The sequence below is a fragment of the Tremella mesenterica genome (genome assembly GCF_000271645.1).
Source record: "Tremella mesenterica DSM 1558 unplaced genomic scaffold TREMEscaffold_1, whole genome shotgun sequence".
Lineage (NCBI taxonomy): Eukaryota > Fungi > Basidiomycota > Tremellomycetes > Tremellales > Tremellaceae > Tremella > Tremella mesenterica.
In genome coordinates, this window is record NW_006711225.1 from 1492606 (window position 1) to 1512626 (window position 20021).

At 45.4% G+C, this 20021-nt stretch overlaps 5 protein-coding genes across 5 annotated transcripts; 2 read left to right on the top strand and 3 right to left on the bottom strand.

Annotated features, from left to right (window-relative positions):
* Positions 1-324: 324 nt before the first annotated feature.
* Positions 325-4187, bottom strand: TREMEDRAFT_58460 (uncharacterized protein; the record flags this gene model as incomplete). The annotated part of the gene is made up of 5 exons (XM_007001218.1): positions 325-1804; positions 2011-2339; positions 2414-2513; positions 2630-3621; positions 3702-4187. The coding sequence occupies 5 exons, from the start codon at positions 4185-4187 to the stop codon at positions 325-327; spliced, it is 3387 nt and encodes a 1128-aa protein (XP_007001280.1).
* A 2145-nt stretch (positions 4188-6332) lies between these two features.
* On the bottom strand, positions 6333-9433 carry TREMEDRAFT_72714 (uncharacterized protein; the record flags this gene model as incomplete). The annotated part of the gene is made up of 19 exons (XM_007002069.1): positions 9364-9433; positions 9263-9313; positions 8963-9200; positions 8770-8913; positions 8291-8589; positions 8061-8246; positions 7843-8017; positions 7706-7798; positions 7533-7656; positions 7258-7483; positions 7129-7207; positions 7044-7084; positions 6974-7022; positions 6877-6928; positions 6820-6831; positions 6668-6780; positions 6479-6624; positions 6402-6435; positions 6333-6359 (listed from the first exon to the last, which is right to left on the bottom strand). The coding sequence occupies exons 1-19, from the start codon at positions 9396-9398 to the stop codon at positions 6336-6338; spliced, it is 2121 nt and encodes a 706-aa protein (XP_007002131.1). The 5' UTR covers positions 9399-9433.
* Positions 9434-9659: 226 nt separating this feature from the next.
* Positions 9660-11912, top strand: TREMEDRAFT_66806 (uncharacterized protein; the record flags this gene model as incomplete). Its single annotated transcript, XM_007001813.1, has 8 exons — positions 9660-9849; positions 9988-10068; positions 10112-10238; positions 10419-10610; positions 10860-11010; positions 11255-11429; positions 11686-11771; positions 11820-11912. The coding sequence occupies 8 exons, from the start codon at positions 9660-9662 to the stop codon at positions 11910-11912; spliced, it is 1095 nt and encodes a 364-aa protein (XP_007001875.1).
* Positions 11913-12025: 113 nt separating this feature from the next.
* On the bottom strand, positions 12026-15132 carry TREMEDRAFT_66807 (uncharacterized protein; the record flags this gene model as incomplete). Its single annotated transcript, XM_007001814.1, has 8 exons — positions 12026-12067; positions 12111-12204; positions 12396-12454; positions 12499-12558; positions 12704-12865; positions 13047-13085; positions 13129-13164; positions 15130-15132. 8 exons carry the CDS (start codon positions 15130-15132, stop codon positions 12026-12028), a joined length of 495 nt encoding a protein of 164 aa, XP_007001876.1.
* Positions 15133-16549: 1417 nt separating this feature from the next.
* Positions 16550-19743, top strand: TREMEDRAFT_25176 (uncharacterized protein; the record flags this gene model as incomplete). Its single annotated transcript, XM_007000532.1, has 13 exons — positions 16550-16572; positions 16801-16878; positions 16919-17229; positions 17439-17609; positions 17658-17716; positions 17759-17781; positions 17829-17894; positions 17937-17968; positions 18015-18088; positions 18134-18860; positions 19105-19175; positions 19221-19327; positions 19557-19743. 13 exons carry the CDS (start codon positions 16550-16552, stop codon positions 19741-19743), a joined length of 1929 nt encoding a protein of 642 aa, XP_007000594.1.
* Between the last annotated feature and the right edge of the window lie 278 nt (positions 19744-20021).

The window sequence follows — 20021 nt, forward strand, 5'->3', positions numbered from 1 at the left end:
GACACGTCTTTGGTAAGCCCGGTGTAGACCGCACGAAAGACATCCATCAAAAGATCGCAGGATGTAGGCGAGGCGTCGACGAGGAAACAAGTTTGACGGGGCAAGGATTAGGAAAGGCGAAGTTGAATGAGAGTATATCGGGAGGGTAATATCATAGTGGTATATGAGGTATCCACGTCACATCCGAGGAATATGAAGAAAGGTGAAACTTGAATCAAGGAGGCTTATCGAAGGAACGGCATTGTGGATTTCGGAAGAGAAATTTGAGGGTGTAATTGTATTTGACTGGATTTGGAGGTAAGAGGTCGGTGAGAAATCCCCTCTCTAGTAAGCCCTTCCAGTCTGACCTTCCTCTTCACGTCCATTTCCTTCATTCTCTTCAGGGGCGGGGTTATAAATACAAGGAAAATCGATGATATCGGCATTTGGAACTTCTGGTAAAGTATAATGATTACCAGTTTTCAACCTTCTTCCTGCATTTTTCCCAATGGTCATTTGACCAGCTGTAACAGGTCTTTGAGGTTTAATAACTTGATCATTTTTGACTGGTTGATTTTCAATACTTGCTTTTTCCACAGTCAAACTTGGTAATTCTTCTGAATCTTGATTCGAAGGTTGTTTTACGGTAGGAGGAACGAAAACTGCTCCTGTAATCAAAGGAGATTGTTGTTTTACATAAGAAGTTTGAGGACGTCTAGTTGAACTTCCAAACATTCTTTTAATCATCGGTTCTTCTTTCTTTGATTCTTTTTCAATTTGACGATATTGTTCACCATTACCACGTTTGAGCATAGTTAAGAATCTAGACATTTTCCCTTGAGATGAACGAGATCGTATGGAAGCAATCTCAATTGGAATTGAAGGTGATAGATGATTTCCCCCTTCTTTCGAAATGATTTTATTTTGATCTTTTCCGTTCATACCATCATTGTTTGAAATCATAGATTTATCTTTAGGATTATTGATTCCTTTGACAACAGCAGTGGTGAGAGTTGGAATTTCTGTTGGGGATTGAATAGTTTTCGATTTTGATGAAATAGATGAAACTATAATATCTTTATTCGGTTTCGTTGGAGATTTCTCTTGTTTTCCAACATCTTCATTGATAATATAATCCGTTTCTGTAAATGCTGTAGTTCCAGATATATTGGCTTCATCACCATTTGAGCTTGAATTTTCAGATCTTGTAAAATGTGAAAGAGATCTTTCATCTTTAATCAAATCTCTAGGTATTTTCAAACCTGCTAAAGTCCAATAACAACCTTTTAGATAATCCGGAAATGTGAGATCGAATTGAGGTGTTGATTCTATATCTTTTTCACCATTGGATAAATGATGTGCGTAACGTAGAGGAGTTGATGTAGCTTTAACTTTTCTTACGAAAGCATATCGACGAGGATGATAACGTTTAGAGCGTAATGGATCAAAAGAATCTATAGTCATTTCTTCTTCTTCTATATGTCGTAAATGAGCAATAGGAATAGGGATATTTGACATGTATTTGATTTGACTTTGTGTATATGCCGTAGTGAGTAACAAATCTTTTGAAGGTGGTGAACCTCTTGATGGTCGAGCCCATGGTGCGGGAGTTATGGAAGATGCGATAGGTGAAGAAATTGTGGAATTGAGGATAGCTAGACAAAGGGATTTCATAGTGATGTCGATTTGTAATGGTGTCATATCGAATGTACCGGTTGAATGATCTATGAGACCGATGGCTTGAGATTGAGAAGCGCTCATTGGGATGAGATCGGTGAGAAGACGTTCGGCCATGGTGTCGCCAGTACGATGATTGTATGTGAACCTGAGTGAGGTTAGCCACATATCTTCTTCATGTTGGATCCCCCCCCCCCCCCCCCCATATCTTTGTCCGATGTTCCACGAGATCATCAAGTTGCCATAGAAGCAATGGATTGAGCATATATATGCAAGTTGAAGTGAGGAAAGATCTGAAACGATGTGGAAAAATGAGGAGCAGGTCGAGAGAAGAAAGCAAGAAATTCAACTCACGTATGATTCTCAGCACCAGTCAATCCAATACCTTTATAACCAGGATTGAAAACCGCCGTTTTACTCCCAATGACAAAAGAACAATTGGTAGCCAATGCCACACCTCCCGCTCCTGCATTACCTTTCAGACAAGCCATCGTCATGATTCCCCTTTCGGCCAAACTTGGACCAGCACCGATAATGGCGGATTTATGAACAGACACATCGGAGAGAAGGAATTCGCAAACGTCGTCCATAGCAATGATGTTGCGCATGGTTTCTTCACCTGGGGAATATGCAGCTTCGATAGTGCAAAGATCGATACCGTTCGAAAAACAAGTAAGACCACCCTATCTCGTCAGCAGCTGATTGACTGTTCTGTATCGCTACAGCTGAGGTAAATATGACGAAGAAAGAGACGTACCATTAAGACTAGAGCGCGAACATTACCGCGACTAGGGTGGGTACACCATTGAAGCATTCGAAGGAGATTGTGACATTTGGTGGTTGACATAGCTCCGTTACTGCACGTCAACATTCCTTCCAGGGTTGGATTAGAACATGAAAACGAAAGCGTCAAGCGGCCCAATCTGACTTTGGAATAACATGTTTATCAGAGAAAGATGGAAAGATAACTCACTAGAAGTTGAAATGAACAAACTGAACGATGCTGCGATCTTGAAGAGAGACAGAATCAATGTAAATCTCTTGATAAGTCCCTGGGACTTGGTACATCATATATTGCGGCCAATCACCAACACCTTTCAAAAAAGCACCATGTCCAGATCGTTGAATGGCGAGTTTCAAAGGAATCTTCGGTTCCAAAGGTTGACCAGCCTTTTTAGGTACACGTCCCATCTCTACCCAAACAGCAACACCACATTCGGCACAGCCAGATTTTGAACATGATTTAGTTTTGAAACACAAAGCTCCATCTCTCGAAGCGATGATACGTCCAGCAGGAACATCTTCCCAATAATGAACTCCCAAACTACTCCAGATGGAAAATGGAGGAGGAGATAATTCCACATGAGCTCCATAAATCAAGATGGCAGTTGTTGAATCTGTAGTAGGGGGACTGAGTTGTGCTCCAGGTTGAGAATCGGCAGAAGCGATGATCCTTTTAGCGTCAATGGCGGTGATCAGGGCGAAATCGATTTTCCTATCTTTCGGACGAAGGATTGGTCTATCGCATAATTTTTCCGGTAAAATACTTCCAGAAACTGATATGTCGTGCCATTTCAATTTAGCTTCTGGAAATTCCATTTGTTTCAGTCCACCCATTCCACGAGATTGACGGAAAATTCGACACATTGCTTTGATGAGAGCTTTGACGGCTGCTGGACGATGATATGATTGATAAAGTTGAGATTTAGTGATGGATCCTATTACTGGAAGATCGTAATGTTCCCATGCCCATACGGCACCAGCGTCTAGTTCTTCATTGGCTTGAAATACAACACAACCCCATTTCTGACGAGGACGAATGGCGTTGTGAACCAAGGAGCCGGTCATGAGGTGATTGAGAGCATCGGTCGAAGGAAGAGAACCATCATCACCCATCAAAGCCCAATCGAGGGAAGAAGGTCCGACATCTCCAGGTGGACCGGGATGAACAATGAGCGTCAAAACCTATTTCAAAGTCAGCGATATTCCTTTTACCGACAGCTGTTGGATACGTTTGAAAGACTTCAAGGGCGAGTTTGACTCACATTCTTAAACACTGACTCTGGAACTTTCATAGTCAGGAACGTGCCGATCACCAACTGTGGTTTCCAAGTTTCGACAGCCGCCACCACATCTTTTTCGTTCGTCGCCATTTGGATAGACACCGAGTTGAACTTGAGCATAGATAAGAGACAATGGAATTGTTGAGTCATACTATTGACAGCGGTACAAACGATCAAGATCCTCCAATCCCTCATAGCTTTGTATTTCTCGGGTACGGTAATCCATGGACCTAAAGAAGCTTGGTTTGAAAAGTTGAGTTCTTTGATCGGAAATGGGATTCCTTCAGTCGATGGACAATCGTATGCAGTTGAACGAAGGTAAGATTTGACAATCTTTGTGACCTCTTTGTTTTCTTTGTAACGATGATTGTGAGGGACGTGAACTTTTTGAGGACTGATATTCTCATTGGAAGAGATTTGTTGACCTGGGGACTCTTCCTGTGGAATAGATTCGAGAGTATTTATCATCTTGCTTGGATGAAAGCGAGAGGATACGACTGTAAAATTAGAAGATAAAGAAGTGTCGAGTGAAGGAGAAGTGCCCAAGAGTTCACTGGCTTCCAAAGCACGCCTCACCAGCATACGATTGTAGTCGTATATGTTGATCTTATCCGGCTCACCAAACTGTGGAGGACTCCAATGTGGGTTGAAGATACGTTGTTTACAACTGGTCACTGGTCTTCTTTTTGTGTTGCCGTATATAAAAGGTAACCTCCCTTGAATCATCTACCAATCGTCAGCCCGTGATTCTTATGGGTCGTAAAACTGATACAATGAGTGATTTTCCCTTAAGACAAGAATGATGATTCCGGTCGGGTGATGTTCGGATCTACAAATGGACGCCCCTTGGATGAATTTTGGATTGGATCAGGTTCGGTCCCGAAGAAGTCAAAAGTCGGGTAAGTGTCAGGGCGAACAGTGGGAAATGAGAACGGGCAGGGTTTGGGGGAAAGAGGGTAGTTTGGGGGTTATTAGGATTTAGGGGGCGTGGTTTTGAAAGTAAGGGAAGAGGGAGGGATGATCGTATCTTTTTGGAAAACTCACTGTAGACAAATAGGTTGATGAGAGAAAAATCATCCACTCTTTTTCAGGTATCTTATATCTATTCTCAATCAGTCAAACTCAAGTCACGCATGTCAACAAATAAACAAATAAACAGATCATCATATCAACATATCAATCAATGAATGCCCATCTTGTACTTTCAACGACAATCATGAATTTTTAAAGTGTTAGATGTGAGACCTTGCGATAAGTAGAAAGTTTCGTACATACTCTACTACCATTTTTTGATCACACATCACACAATTTGGATGTTCTAGACTTGTCCGGATGATGAAAGATGACGAATGACCAGGTAATTAGACGATTGCTCCAAACAGGTGTGAAACGTTTTTGATGGTGGGGTTAAGTGAGTAAAAATGAAGTATATACTCGATCTCGTATATCTCATTAGTCGATCAGTAGAAAAGGGAAAGAAAATGGTGGTAGGCTAATACTCTTTTGGTCAATATGCCGTATGGTAATTGTCATGATCCTTACATTCTATGTTCATCTTTGTGTCAGTTAATTTGGACTGAAAGATGTGAGAAGTACGACTTACCGATGATCAACGACTTGTACGACGGCCACGGTAGACGGGTGTATGTGAAGAAGAGTAAGTACGGATGACCGGGTGTTTGTCACGTAGGTATGAGAAGAGAAAACGAAGAGAGATGATTAATAATGAAGATCCCGCCAACGGCCAGCAGTCCGTTACCCTTGGGCGGTCAATCCTCAAGGCGTAGGTAAAGGTATGACTTGACGCCTCTGAAGGGGTCGGGCGTATCTTTGTCGTATGTTCGTATGCGAGCCCCGGGGGCCGCCGGCGGAAGAGCAGATGGTAGAAGTGGCGAACACCTCAGACTACATGTCATCAACTAGCAAGTAGCACGACAGCTACCTAGCTGTCAGGTATGATATCCATAATCGACAAGGGGCACGACGTTACGACTTGAGACTATGGGAGCGGTACTCGTAACGTGTTTGACGATTGACAACTGACCAACGCAAAGATCCCAAAGAGGTAGGAAGCGTGTTCCCGGTCAAAGCCTCGGGGTTGCATCGATACTAGACTCCAATTTGCAAGCAAGCTGTCGGACAATTCGGTAGTTTCTTAGAAGGTTTCGGTCGGAGCAACATGGACAACACGCTGCAAGCCTGCATATGCAGGGAATCGTAGTCGATGTGAAGAGGAGAAATGAGTGGAAGAGAGATGATCCGACCGTCTGAACGGTGGCGCCTCGCTTTCGGTCAGATTCGGAAGAAGAGGGACCGTCAGACGGCGATGGTGAGCGGCGTACGGCAAATACGGCGACAACCTCTGCTCATCCCTCCTGCTACCATGCTGCCCAGTGTCACCTTGTCATCATGACCCTATGTGCGGCCCACTTATGATTTGAGGTCACTACTTGCCAGCATATGGTCCAATCTAACCCTCATGATCCCCGGGCGAGACTCATTTCCGAACGACCCAATGGTCCAATGACCAGGATGCATATGCAATGCACGACATGCGGGATGCTCAATGATATTATACACGTGTCCTTATGATACATCTACCCGCATTTCCCAGACTCAATCATCATCGGACAGTTCAATCTTTGAGTTAGCTTTCATCACTTCTCATTTCGCATGACTCGCTGGCTTTGCTTTTCCCGTCGGCTTCTTTCCGAACCTATTCAGTCAACTTGAGCCATGGTCAAATCGTATGGACTCACGTCAATTGTGCTTGTTTGGTATTTGTTTTAGCTGGAGTTTTCTTGGTCGTCGTTTTAGCAGGAGGTTTGGTCTTGGATGTGGAAGCTGGGACCTTTCTTTTGACGGGTACGACCTCTTCTTCTTCCTCTTCGTCATCTTGGTCAAACTGCGGTCAGTTTTATCGACGAAAGACGGCATGAGAAACTGACTAATGGTTGTTTTCCTTTGGCCCGACTTTTCGTCCCGGTAGATGACGTGGTTCTCCCACGACCTACCGCACTGCTTTGCTGAAACGAAGCTTCAGAGTCGACTTCCATCCTGCCTTGTCAGTATGATATCATCGAGCTAGTTGCTCACATGCTATCTTCAGCAGCTGTCGTGTCAGCTCGCGGTAGGCTAACAGGGACGGTGAGCTGACCCATACTATCCTCGTCTGAGTCTTTCGGCCTATTCTTGGCTTTCCTTGATTTCTTTTAGATCAGTTGCGATCTCTATCTTAAAGGAGGAAAACTCACCGAGTTATCTTCCCGACCTTTGTGCTCCGTCTCCCATTGAGAAGCTACACTATCCGTCAGCAGTCATAACCGGCTTTGAGACCTCTCATACATCTCTTTCGCCCGAACCATCTGACTCGATTAGCATCACCTCAACAGATGTGCGAGACACTCACATGCTCTTCCACGTCATCTTCATCCACTTCCTTCGTCCGCATATCCCTTCCCACAGTTTTGACAGTGTCCACAACAAAACTACATATCAGCTCATCCGACATACGAATCATAGTCAGGGGCGAGCTCACTCTTTGATCGCATCCCTATCGTCTTTGTCAACGAAACGCATGATGGCGTCCTCCAGCCCATTCTCCACCAACACCTCCAGATTCTGCGCTTGTAGGTATTGCCTGACAAGCGTCGCCATCCTCAATTTGGACAATCGATCGTTGGTCGTCATAGCGGCCAGATCATCGGGTCCCCAATCTTCGTCGTCGTCTTCGATGTCTGGGGCATCGGGCCGGTTTTGGGGCTCTACGATGTCAGCAATGTGGGGCAGCGATTAGAATGGGATCATACATACTTCTTTCAGCTATTTTCTTCTTGCGATAGTATTGCAAAATATCGCGAGGGTTGGCAACACGGCCTACGAAGTCTTGACCGAATCGGACTGGATTGGTCATTTCCTTGACCTCGGACGTCTCTACCTTCACATGTCAGCGACAATGCATCACAACATTGCACAGCTGTACTCACTTTCAGTCTGATGAGTGGCAACATCATCTCCTCATCATCACCGGAATGCAGCTCTTCCCATTCTTCCCTAGCCTTGGCTATGAGTCTCTCCACCTATACTGTCAGCTCTCGGACTCCTTGATATTTCACGAGCTTACCTGCGCACGTAGGAAGGACGTTATTGTGTCTCGCTCCTCCAGATTTATTTTGTTTCTTGGATTCGCAGCAGCTTCTGTCAAGACGACTTCCTCGATCACAAACGGTCGAACCGTCTTTAGTGGTATCTCGGCAATTTGGAATTGACTGCCTTGTATTGACAATATGCCAACATGTCTCCGCATAAGCAGGGTCGTTTCGGTCAGTTATAGCGACGTACTTTGGGATAGCTTCTCCTGGAGCTAAGCTGGTCGCTACTGAACTTCCCGGCTGAGAAATATAGTAGTCTTTCCCTTCTACCCTCTCAGGCCAGATACGACAATCATGTTCGTGTCCCCATATCACGAGGTTGATAGAATCATCAAACATGCCCTCTGGGACCGATTGTTGAGGACCATGTTTGACGCTGAAGTCAGCCTGGTTCTTCATGAGACTCAATGAGTGACTTACCGATTTTGGTGTATCAGCAACATATTGAACCAATCGTCATCTCTGACTTCCCCACCTCCATCCGGCATGAACATTTTGACTCGATTACTTCGAAGCTCATAGTGCATTCTGGCATCTTTGACATTCCCAACTCCATACATTGCCAGGTGTGTGTTTCCCTTGCGTATGAGGACTGGTCGGATCTTTATCCCTTGGTCGGAAGGGTCGGCAGCCGCTTCATCTGCCGTAAGGTCGAGTTTGCCAAAGTAATTAAGCACTCCAGACACCGAGAGCACATCCAAAGCGCATAGAGCACCTTCCTGCGAATAAGCCCGAGTCTCGTAATGAAAGGCTGGGGCGTCAAAGTGGATGGTGGGTGTACGGGCATAAGATGAGAGGAGCGGTCACCAAGGGATCGAGCAAGACAGAATTGGAAAGAGGAAGATAAGGAAAAGGGGAAGGGAAGGGGGGAGAGAGAAGGAGAGAAAGAAACGACTCACAGGTCCAGTACCTTGCGGATCATCATGATTCCCATGTATCGAAAAGACAGGTATAGAAATATTCAAATTTGGATCTTCGTAATTGACTGCTGGGAAGGAGAAACCCGGTGTACTACCTTCCATAGGATCACTCATTAATTCGAACTCTTCATCAGCTCTTTTACGTATCCTGAACTAGCAGCTAAAAACATACTGAAATCGGTTTATCGCCCATGGTATATTCCCGAAGCAAGGCGATGGTCTGATGCATACATGTTCGACTTGGTCGATTCTCATGAAATAAGTCACCTGCTAGGAGGATGAAATCCACATCTGCCTCTTTGGCAATCTGGAGGATTTCACGAAAAGTATTGATAGCGTCTTGTCCTCTAACTGGATCTTTTTCAGCGTATCCTATATGATTATCCGTTGCCAGTAGGATACGGAAGCAGCTATCAGTCAGTTCTTGTTCTTCTTCGGGTAGGGCAGAATCAGAAACGAAGTAATCGCTCACTTGTCGGGGTCTTGTTGTATGATGGAAGGGGTTATTTCCGGGTCGGCGGAACTGTCTCGTCAGCTGTCGGACTAGTTGAACAATCCATTCGAATGACTCACTCGGCCCTTCGGGAACGTTGACTTGGACCTACCATCTTCACACCCTCATATCCTGACCCGTATACTTAGTGACTGGAAAAGGAAAGTGAGAGAAGAAAAGAATGAGTTGGGTGGTAATTAATTAGGTGACTGGACTGGGTCACGATCGCGCAGGTCCGAGCGCCGTGGCCGTGCCTGAAATTTCACCATGTTGCTTCCTCGCGTTTCCCCTATATTGCGCGTCTTTCACCATCTTCCCTCACTTGTCTTCTCAGTTGAACAGGCTATTCGAACAAACTTAATATCAGCAAGCCAACATGTCCGACGCAGGACCTTCAAGATTGAACGGTAACTCGGCATCTCATCGAAATGGCCAAACACAGGATAGGAGAAGTTCGGGGAAGAGAAAACTGTTCTCAGGGGTGGATGAGATCTTTGAGAAGCAAAGTATTGAAGAGAAGGCAAGGTTGGGTAGGGAATACAGGGAGATGCAAGCTGAAGCGGATGGTAAGTATTACTACCAACCTTCCTCATCTTCATGCGTCAGTCTTGAGTCTACCTCTGTGACTCGAACATTGGTCTTGAACCGAAGAAGAGAAGGGGAGGCAGTTATTTACAATATAGATGGGTCGGTCTGACGGGCAGATATGAAAGCAAACCAAGCCAATATCACCGCCAATGATCTTGCAAAGCATTTAACAAGACAACAAGCCCTATTCGACCAAGGTCAGTCCTTGAACCACAATGTGAAGTGAAGATTGATAAGCAGTGAGGGATACTGGAACCGCAGCTCTGGATGCCAGACTAATGTTGACTACCGCTGATACGGCTTTTGGTCTGGCAAGAAAGATGAAATTGGATAACAATGATTTTGATGTTGACGACTTTATCATTAAGTGAGTCGCAATTCAAATTGCCCTAATCACGTTCTTTCCTGGGCTACTATGCATCTTGACAACCCTGTTTTCCTATTCTCATAATGGCCACCCATCAACCGCTAAGCTCAGGATAGGTAGGGTGATTGTCGTCGTAAATGGGATGGCGAAGCAATTTGTGGATGCGATACTTACCCGCAGACTGAAAAGTTGTCTAGGTTTGGATAGACCTGATATGGACAATATCTCCGAAGATGAGGACGAAGATCAATTAGACGAGTCTCTCGAAAGAGCATCTAGACGGAGAGTCAGAGATGGACCTTTAGGGGATTGGGAGAAAGTCGGTTGGATGGCCGCCAAGTACTCACGGCGAGTACCTGGGGTTGAATTTATGTGAGTTTTTCTCGGTTTCTTATCACATTGGGTCTTTTTGACCACCACCATCCGTCTGAATTCGCAGAGTACTCTAGTCTGTACAGCTCCCCTGCTCTCGATCCCACTTACAAATACCCCAATACCAATACCCCAGTCCCCTCTTTTTGGCTCCAGTCGTGACGTTAGTAGCCTGCGAGTATGCGAAATGAATCGTTGGTATGAAATAGCACAAGATATCTTGTGATCGAATTGCGGCTAAACTCTCAGGTACGGACCCTTGACTATTCAACACAAAAAGAGACAAATCGGACCCAGACAACGAAAGAAGTCTCTCGAGCCGGAAGTTAGACCTGAAGAGATCCAGACACAGCAGAAGAGTAAAGAAGATGCTAAAGATACTGCGAGTTTGGTGAAAGAGGTTTGTCGTTCTCTTACTCATTATAACACAAATGCCTCCAATTCAATCTCCCGTCCATCCAACATTCTGGGACTTTCCTTCGCCAGAAATTACTCATTTTGACTGCTACAAATCTTCCCGTATGCTCCTCCAGTATGGCAATTGATCCAGTTTCCTCCATTCCAATTATAGCAGGGTTCACCATATGGACTTGTTAAGCTCCACAGTGAGGAGTAGTTCTCGCTGGAGCCGAGCTGATAAATAGGTTATCAACGTTATGAGAAAAACCGTACCACCTGGTGGTGCCATCAATTATTTCCAATTCGTCATCAATCCCCATGATTACTCTCAAACTGTTGAAAATGTATTTTACACTAGTTTCATGGTGAAGGAAGGTCATGCAGGTGTGAGGGTGTTGCCCAATGGGGAGATTGTTTTAGGTTAGTCACGAGTCACCATTTCACACTTCGTCTTCCATGACGCATCTGAAATCTCTGCTGCTCCTTGCTGTCATCTTTGCTTCGACTCGTCCATGATACCTTTAAATCATCTGTGCGTGAAAGAGAGCATCTTTCACTCAAAGCGTGTGAAACAAACATGTTGTCATGCGTGTCAGGAGCATCGAGTACGATACATCCAAAAAAAATGTTTATCCCAGGTCAGAGGGGAAGGATTATAGATGAGACCTGACGTCAGAACATGTTAACGAGGATGAACAAGAATCACAAGCTGAGAAAGTCCGAAATCAAGCTGTAGTCGAACTCGACATGGATACTTGGGAAGTGTGTCTTCTATTTGCTCATTTGTTAATGTATGACTGATGGGAATAGGAAGCCAAGCGTTTGTTCAATATCAAAGAATGTGTTATTCCTCATCGTCGGCACACCACTCAGGTGATGACTGCGAATGGATGGTATACATAGATATTGTATTTAAAATGCAAAGAATGTCATAAGATTGGTAAACCTGATGCCTGTTGATATTTTGCGAGTTGAAGTGTCACAGCAAGAGAGAGGAAACTACATTTGAGCATGGGTTACTTGTGTTGATCCGCTATAGGGTTGGCGTGTATCGTGACCTACTATATTAGACCTGCCTTAGTAAGGGGATAGATGACAAACATTTAAGAGTTTGATTTCTGAGACAGGACGGTTCTTCTCTTTTACTGGGACTTTTTCCATCAGATCTAATGTGGAATCGGCTCCATCTATGACACTGTCAATGAGCTTATGCTTCTTCGTAATCGCCTCAACTCCGGAGATCTTGGAGATATCAAGAGCAACAAGGACGACACAGAAGTTGTAGATGAGAATATGAAAAGGTATGGTCGTGTGAAAGTTGAGGATGAAGAGTTCAGCACATATGAGGCGAGAAAAGAAGGATGTGAGGGGTTGGTCGAAACTTACCGACCGAGAATGGAATACTTTCCATCTAAAGAAGGTTGTTTAGCGTATGTTATGAAGAACTTTCCCATCAAATTGATTTCTAAGCCTATAAAAGAAAACTCACTTGAGCTTTGTTGGTATCTGGTCCGGCGTTGGCCATCGCCACTACTCCTCGGGTGTTGAACTGTCGTTAGCCGATGCGCATTCCAATAACACATGTTAGACCCCACCGGGACAAGAGGATGGAGGTCGAATATGATAAAGTGGAGCACTTGGGGAAGAGAAATGGAAAGAGGATCAGATTTGCCATATAGTAAGACTCCACCCACTCGTAATGTCTGTCGAATCTCATCAGGGAATGGTTTACCCCATATACTTTGTCCCCCTTTACCTGTCCCAGTGGGATCACCTCCTTGTATCATGAACCCTTTTATATTACGATGAAAGATTGTATTGTCATATACGCCCGATGCACACAAAGCTAGAAAGTTCTATTTATCAGCTATCTCCTTTGATCTTGACATGACTATGATTAACGCATGGAGGACGGTGGCATCGTCGATTGGATCGATAGTTGGATATCGACTGGGTAAGACGAGCGGTGGTAGAGAGACACGGGAGGTACCAGGGCGAAAAGAGAGCTGAGGAGGGATAGAAGGGAGACATACATACCTCTGAAGTTCGAGGGACGGCTTCGCAGAATACTTCGATCTGTCGATTAGTATCCGTAGACTTTTGTGATGAGATGATTCACTTTGAGATCTCCGTGAGTTGTATGCAAAGTTACTGACTGGTCATTAGTTGCATTCTCTGACCTCAGAACAGATAGCTCACCATGATGAATGACTTCGTGACTTCTCACCTAGAGTCAAGCGGAAGTCTTCCACTCCAGACGATACGCGATACAGCTCATGTACTCAAGACAATTGCGTCTATGCGTCTCAAGTGTTGTTGCTCGCGTAATAGTCTGACATTTCAGAGATCTGCATCCAGTTGAAACTTAGTCGCGCTCCCCACTTTAGCTGACCCCTTCTCTCCTTCTTCGCTTCCCTGAACACCACCCAGACCCTTATCGTCCGTCTCCCCTCTTACCTTCCTCTTTCCCTCCATCTTCTCATTCCCCTCCCCCCCCTCTTACCTCCCTCATACCAACACGTAACACGTTCGTATGAAAGGATTCTCCAAATGAAGTTTCTCCACCTTTATCCACCATCACACGATTGATCTGACGACCTCCTTCCACTTTCTCGGTTAAAGCCGAACGACCACTACAGACAATTTTCACCCCTCTTTCTCTACAAATAATTGAAATAGAGAAATGACCACATCTCCCATTTTCCATCCTCAAGACCTTTTTTCTTCACCTGAACCTTCTCAATTGACTCATCGTCCAACTTCAGATCCCATACATCGTCCTCCTGCTTCAGGTCAACAAATTTACGTACTTTCAGCTGATGGTTCTTCACTTTTCCTTCTCGATCCGACAAAACCGGCAAATAACGAAGAACCTCCTCCATACGCTCCATTCTCAGCACCATCTCCACCATCAAGTGACGAGAGTGGTCCTTCTTCACCTGAAATTAGGAGAGAAGTACCTTTTCCAAGTATAGAAACTACAGCTTTGTTATTTCCTGAATCACACGGTAGACACAGAGCTAGGACCATGTCAGCCGTTGGGGATAGACAGAGAGCGGTTTCGGCATCACATAGAAGTGGGACAGTATCAGAGAGACCTAGACCTAGATATCATTCTTCTTTTTCAAATCCCAGTGGCGAGGGGAGTGCGTCGGTGGAAGTGAGTGGGGGAAATTGGAATCCGGCTTCTTCTTCGGACGGACAAAATGGAGCAAACGAGACAACACCTTTGCTACCTCCTGATCCAGGTGACGAGACAGATACCAGACAAAAGGTGAGAGGTTTGTGGGGTTCTGTTTGGTTAGGCGAATTGGGTGATGTGGAAGGAATCGGGTTCAAGGCTGGTTGGAGAAGGTTTTGGGCACCGATGGGACGTGGGATGTATTGGAGAGCTGTGGGACATTTGGTCTTTCTCAATTTCCCTTTCGTGAGTTATTGTTACCGATAACATGATTTCCTCAAACCTGCTGTTTGATCGAGACCTCAGTCCTTGATCTTCACTGCAGTGTTCAGTGTGCAGTCTGGCCCTCTCACTTGTCCGTGTAGCTATACACACTCGGCTAGGTGCAGTCATATACAAGTGGGCCTTGCTAACCCCCAGGCTCTCTTCGTATGGCCCTTCCTCGTCGCCGGGACATTGGCCGGAACAGCACTTCTCATCACTCTGCCCATCGGAGCTGCTGTGTGGTGGTTGACACTATTCATCTCCCGATCGGCTGCACGATTAGAGGTGAGCCTTGTCCGCTATATGCTTCTCCTCCATGATCATCTCTGCCTTAGTGATGGTCGGCGTCCCGAGTCTTTGGGTAATGTTGCATTCCTCGCTACAGCCATCAATTCTCTATTCTCTTCCAGCAGATCCAATCGTTGATGAAGTGGTTTCAGATACCCAATAAAGGAGAGAACTAAGTCATCAGATGATCATGCAACTACATCATCATTCTCCACTCGACGAGACTTCCCTCACACCCACTTACCATCCTATATTCTACCGAATAAAAGAACGTTCCACTCCCGCCAGTCCTGTTTCTCCTAGAGCTCCTACTTCTCCCCGCGATGTAGGATCGGAAGATCCTATGGAGGTTGTATGGGAGGAAGGGTTTATGAAGTGTTCATATGCCATGGTGGGTGTCTTTTACCCTATCTTGTGTCTGCCATTAGCGATTGGCATTCTTCTTCCGCCTTCAAGGCTATAATACCCCTTACCGAAATCTTCTCACTAGTATTTTGCCGGATGTCGCGCCCTATACGACCAGACAGATGGATCGTGATTTCGAAGAAAACATATAGCTGACCGACAGTTCAGTGATCATTACTCCTACTCCGCCCTCACTTACTTCCTACTCATTAAACCTCTCATCACGTTGTTCAGCACCATTATTATTCTCGCCTTGCTCCCCATCTGCTTCGCCCTCATATTTCTCATACCGGTGTACCTTCGGGCCATGCGACGATGGGGGAGATGGCAAGCGAGTGTTGCAGTGGAGAACCTGTAGGTGTTTTGTATGAAAATTCAATTTTGGGATCAGATGCATTTTTAGTTGAGCTCTATCGCTTTCCCTACTTTACTACTTGTTGTTTTCCCCCAGGCGTCCACCTGCACTTTGGTACTTCTTAAACAGCTGAAACGACTGTTGTGGGATTGGCGGAATCAAAAGAGACATCCCACCTTCAGGTCCCGATCGCGATCCGGGCGCTGGTCTTGGCATTTCGATGTGTCCTCACTCCTTCAACCCTCGTGTCAATGTCTCTCTCATAAACAACTCTGTGCTCATTGTCTTCTTCATTCACTGATACCAACTTGCATACGTGTGATACAGCCCTGTGGACGTTCGGAGCCTCCAAGTCATCCTGTTCAGCTCACAAGGAACTACAGATCGTTAAAGCGGCATTGGCGAAAGGTTAGTGCACAGACTTGTCCTACGCACTATTGTACCTTTGTCAAAGAAACCAAGAGTATCCCTTTGCTGTTCTCTCCTTTGTGCTCGACACGGGCGTTGTAGGATTTTAGCTTATCCCTAGTCTTCTCTGTCACCTGAACCGACGCGAGCTAAACTTTGCCTTCTTGGGTCAACTTTCCGTACCCCTGGAGGGCATCTCGTCAAGTCCCAGCGTCCCGTTGCTCCTCACTCAACAACCATCAGCATTGTGTTTTCAAGGGATCCACTTGGAGTGTACTGGTACACGAAGTAGAGGAACACCTGAACCAAAATGTCAGTACCTCGCTCAATCATGTAAAGCGGAGGCTGAGACATTAGGGATACAGTATCACCCCATGCTCGACATAGAGCAGAACATTTATCTCGTACAGCAGCGGCTGAAGCTCATGCTTCTTATTACGCTCATCCGTCATTACATCTTCATACGTACCTTCCCGATAGGCCTGATGGTGAAGGGAAAGAAGGCGGTGAAAAGAAGGTCAGTCCATCTTTGGAGACGAATTTGAGCTGATATTGTAGGGGAGGGATGAGGGGTTTGGGAAAGCAGGACCGGGGTTGGAAGATGTGGAAAAGGCTAGAAGAGAAGGAGCGAGAGATGGGATGGATCCACATTTACAACTCATGTGAGTCTTACCTATCATTCGAATCTCTTCTGCTTTAATCTGCCTACTAGTCTGTTTCACTTTCTCCTCGTTTCATCTCCAAGCTGATTCACGTTACTGTGATATTGATGTCAATGTTCCTGTAATACTGGGTATGTCTTAGGGAAGAGGTAGTGGCACAGTATTTGTGCACTGATTGGAAAGCATCTCCTCCCCCCGGAAGAAAACGAAAAGAGAACTGATAAACAGGTGTGGACCTCTTCTCGCATACTATACCACTCAACATAATATCTGGCAAGGCGGTGCTTTGATAGTAACCAACGACAGGTCAGCTCAAGCGAAGTTGGTTAACGAAGCTGACAATAAGTGGGAGTGAATTATCCTCAGCACCAACATTAACATTCACCTTTCATCCTTATTCACCACCCACTTCAGAAGCTCCGACAATGCACGATACTGAACAGCTCCGTCCACCTCAACACGTGACTGCACAACGGATATATAGTTATACGGGTGTGGATAGTCGAGGTCCATGTTCTTTCTTTCGATTTCTGTTCGAAATACCATTAGGAGAGATGGAGATGACAGTGAGATATAAATTGAATGGGGGTGCTGAAATGGGGTTTGTCGTTCCCGCCATAGGGCAGAATCTGCGGTGGGCGGCGCATAGCTGTAATGGTGGGTTACTCGCTTCTTTGATTCATCTTTCCCTAGCCATGATACACCCATGTCGCTTCCAGTGACAACCAGTCCTCTAAGGACCATGTTTCCATAGAGAGGGGTATTTGAACAGTGGGGTTTGGCTTCGGGCCATAAGAAGGCTTTTCCTCATGGCGGTCCAGGAATGAAGGGTCAGTCGGTTGTGTGGATTGTCGCTGACCACGAAGGCTTCTCAGCAGGTGTCAACCCAGATGAGTTCAAGGGAGAGTTCCCCTCAGGTTATGACCCCGTCTGGGAAGATCTTCTTCTCCGCCATCACCAAAAAGCCTTCCACTGCATGGTGGGAGGAGGCGACCAGATCTATTGTGATCCATTAACACGTGAACCGGAATTGCAGAGTGGGTCCTCTCGGTCTTCCCCTCGACTGAGAGAGTTGACGCTCGCAGCCTGGATAAACGCCCCTGATCGAAAGCGCAAGCTTGGACATCCACTGACAGATGAAATGGTGGGAGCTGTCCTGTCCTTCCACGTCAGCTGACAAGTCTAGAAGGGAGCAATTGATCGATTCTAGTGAGCCCTACCAGGAAACATAGCCGGTTTATAGGATTGATGGATAGCTTCAACCACTACTGCAAGATGTTCCGAAGCAACGCGTTCAGCAGAGCAAACTCGTCAATTCCCATGTGATCAATTTTTACTGTCAAATAGTTCAAGCTGACTATCAGGGTGAATATGCTAGACGACCATGACCTGATTGGTTTGTCCCACGTTTCATCCAAGCTCTATCTCGCTGATGATCTTAGATGGGTTCGGAACGTATGACGACGAGACTCAAGCAGCACCTGTCATGTCCTTTGTGGGGTCCCGTGGTTATTTTGTGAGTAGACTTTAAGCCGGAATGATACACTCGGCTAACTTATAGTGGTTCCTACTTTTCCAACTGTTTATCAATGACCAAATCGACGGTGTCAACCCTTCTCCCAATACTCACCCTATTCGTAGTCTTATCATTGGTTCTTCTCCCGGACCATGGATCCCATTTCCCTCCCATTCCCTCTTAGTTTATCTTGGTCCTCAAGTGACATTACTAGCTATCGACTGTCGTGCCGAACGTAAACTTCATCAAATCTGTCGACCAGAAACATATTCTAAAATCTTCACCGAAGTTCAAAAACTTCAGAATGTTCAACATCTTGTCATCCTCCTCGGTGTACCCATAGCTTATCCACGTATGTCTTTCTTAGAACATTTCTTAGATCTTAAATGGAATCCCGTCAATGTTCTGGCGAGACATAACGCTCTGGGATTAGGAGGCATGGTCAACAAATTCAATCAAGCTTCTGAATTGTTGGATGATCTGAACGACCATTGGTGTGCTAATGTCCATAAAAAAGAGAGGAATTGGTTAGTCATGGAATGTCAAAAGTTGGCTTTGGATATGAAAGTCAGAATCACTTTCTTAAGTGGGGATGTACATTTAGCAGCGGTGGGATGTTTGTTCACGAAAAGTAGAAGAGGGACGGGAGGACCAGAAGAAGATCATAGGTATATGTTAAATGTTGTGACGAGTGCTATTGTGAACACCCCTCCACCGGGAGGAGCGGCGAAGATGGTATCAATTTTGGGTTCACATAAACATAGGACCTTACGTGAGTAACATTTGTTTCGTTAGGAAAATGATTTCATATAGTCGTTTTCTCATCACACATTTTCTATTCCAGAACCTGACCACTTAATTTTTAAAAAATGTGCGCTGTCATGATATAGCACTTTCCTTCGGATTCATTGGATTGATTTACTGTTTCGTATGTTAGTCGGTTATAAGGGAAGAAGCTGACGTGCAGACGGTGAGCCCACACATTTGAAGGAGAGGAGAGGAGACGCTAATATCAGATCACCACACAGACGAGATGATGGTCCCTCTATTCGACAAGGATACCGATGGGACACCTATGAAACGTAAAGTCAGTTCTGTTCCCGACCTGTTAGCCTGTAAGCTGATGCAATAGTTGGCCCAGCCCAGGAGGAACTATACGATTGTGCAATACCTTTCTTCTGGGGAGTTGGAATTTGACATTAGGGTTGAGAAGTCTCAAGGAGCTGGGGAAACAGTCAGGTTAGTTGTCCACAGCTTTTCACCTCTGTTATCTTCCACTCCCATTTCTCCTGATATCAATCCATTTGTAACACAAAAACCTTAACCTCCCTACTCTGTCACTGAAGAGCATACCTCCGCATCATTCATCCTTCGTGAGCTCATGTGATCTTTCTATCCTATCGTTCATCTCTCTCAGCGATTTGTGCATGATCTCTACACAAGCGACGAGTCAGCTGATCATGTATAGTTATCCCATTAAAGCCCCAGCTGTCAAATGGCAATCCTCACACAATCCCCTATCACGAAATGACCAGAATCAACTTCACGAGGGGAATGGATACGCGACGATGGGACATAAATCCTCTGGACCAGGAAAGAGTGGTAATGGAACGGGAGAATTGTCCAATGGACATTTCCGAGCGGAGACAAGATGATCAATCATTCATTTGTCACCTTTAATTGCGTAGGTCAATGCGACATGCTTGTTGATATTTTCTGGTGGTTCTTTTCCGCATGAACCCGGCCGCCCGAAAGGTCTTTCAAGTCCTGACTCATCTTATTCTCACGTTTATCCCTTCCCTTCCTGTCAGACGCCGTCTCGCAACATCCTGACTGATCAAGTCCTAACGCCGAACCTCTTCTTCCTGTCAAAAGCCGTCTTACAACATCCTGACTCATCAAGTTCTAACACCGAATACTCCTGATACTGTCA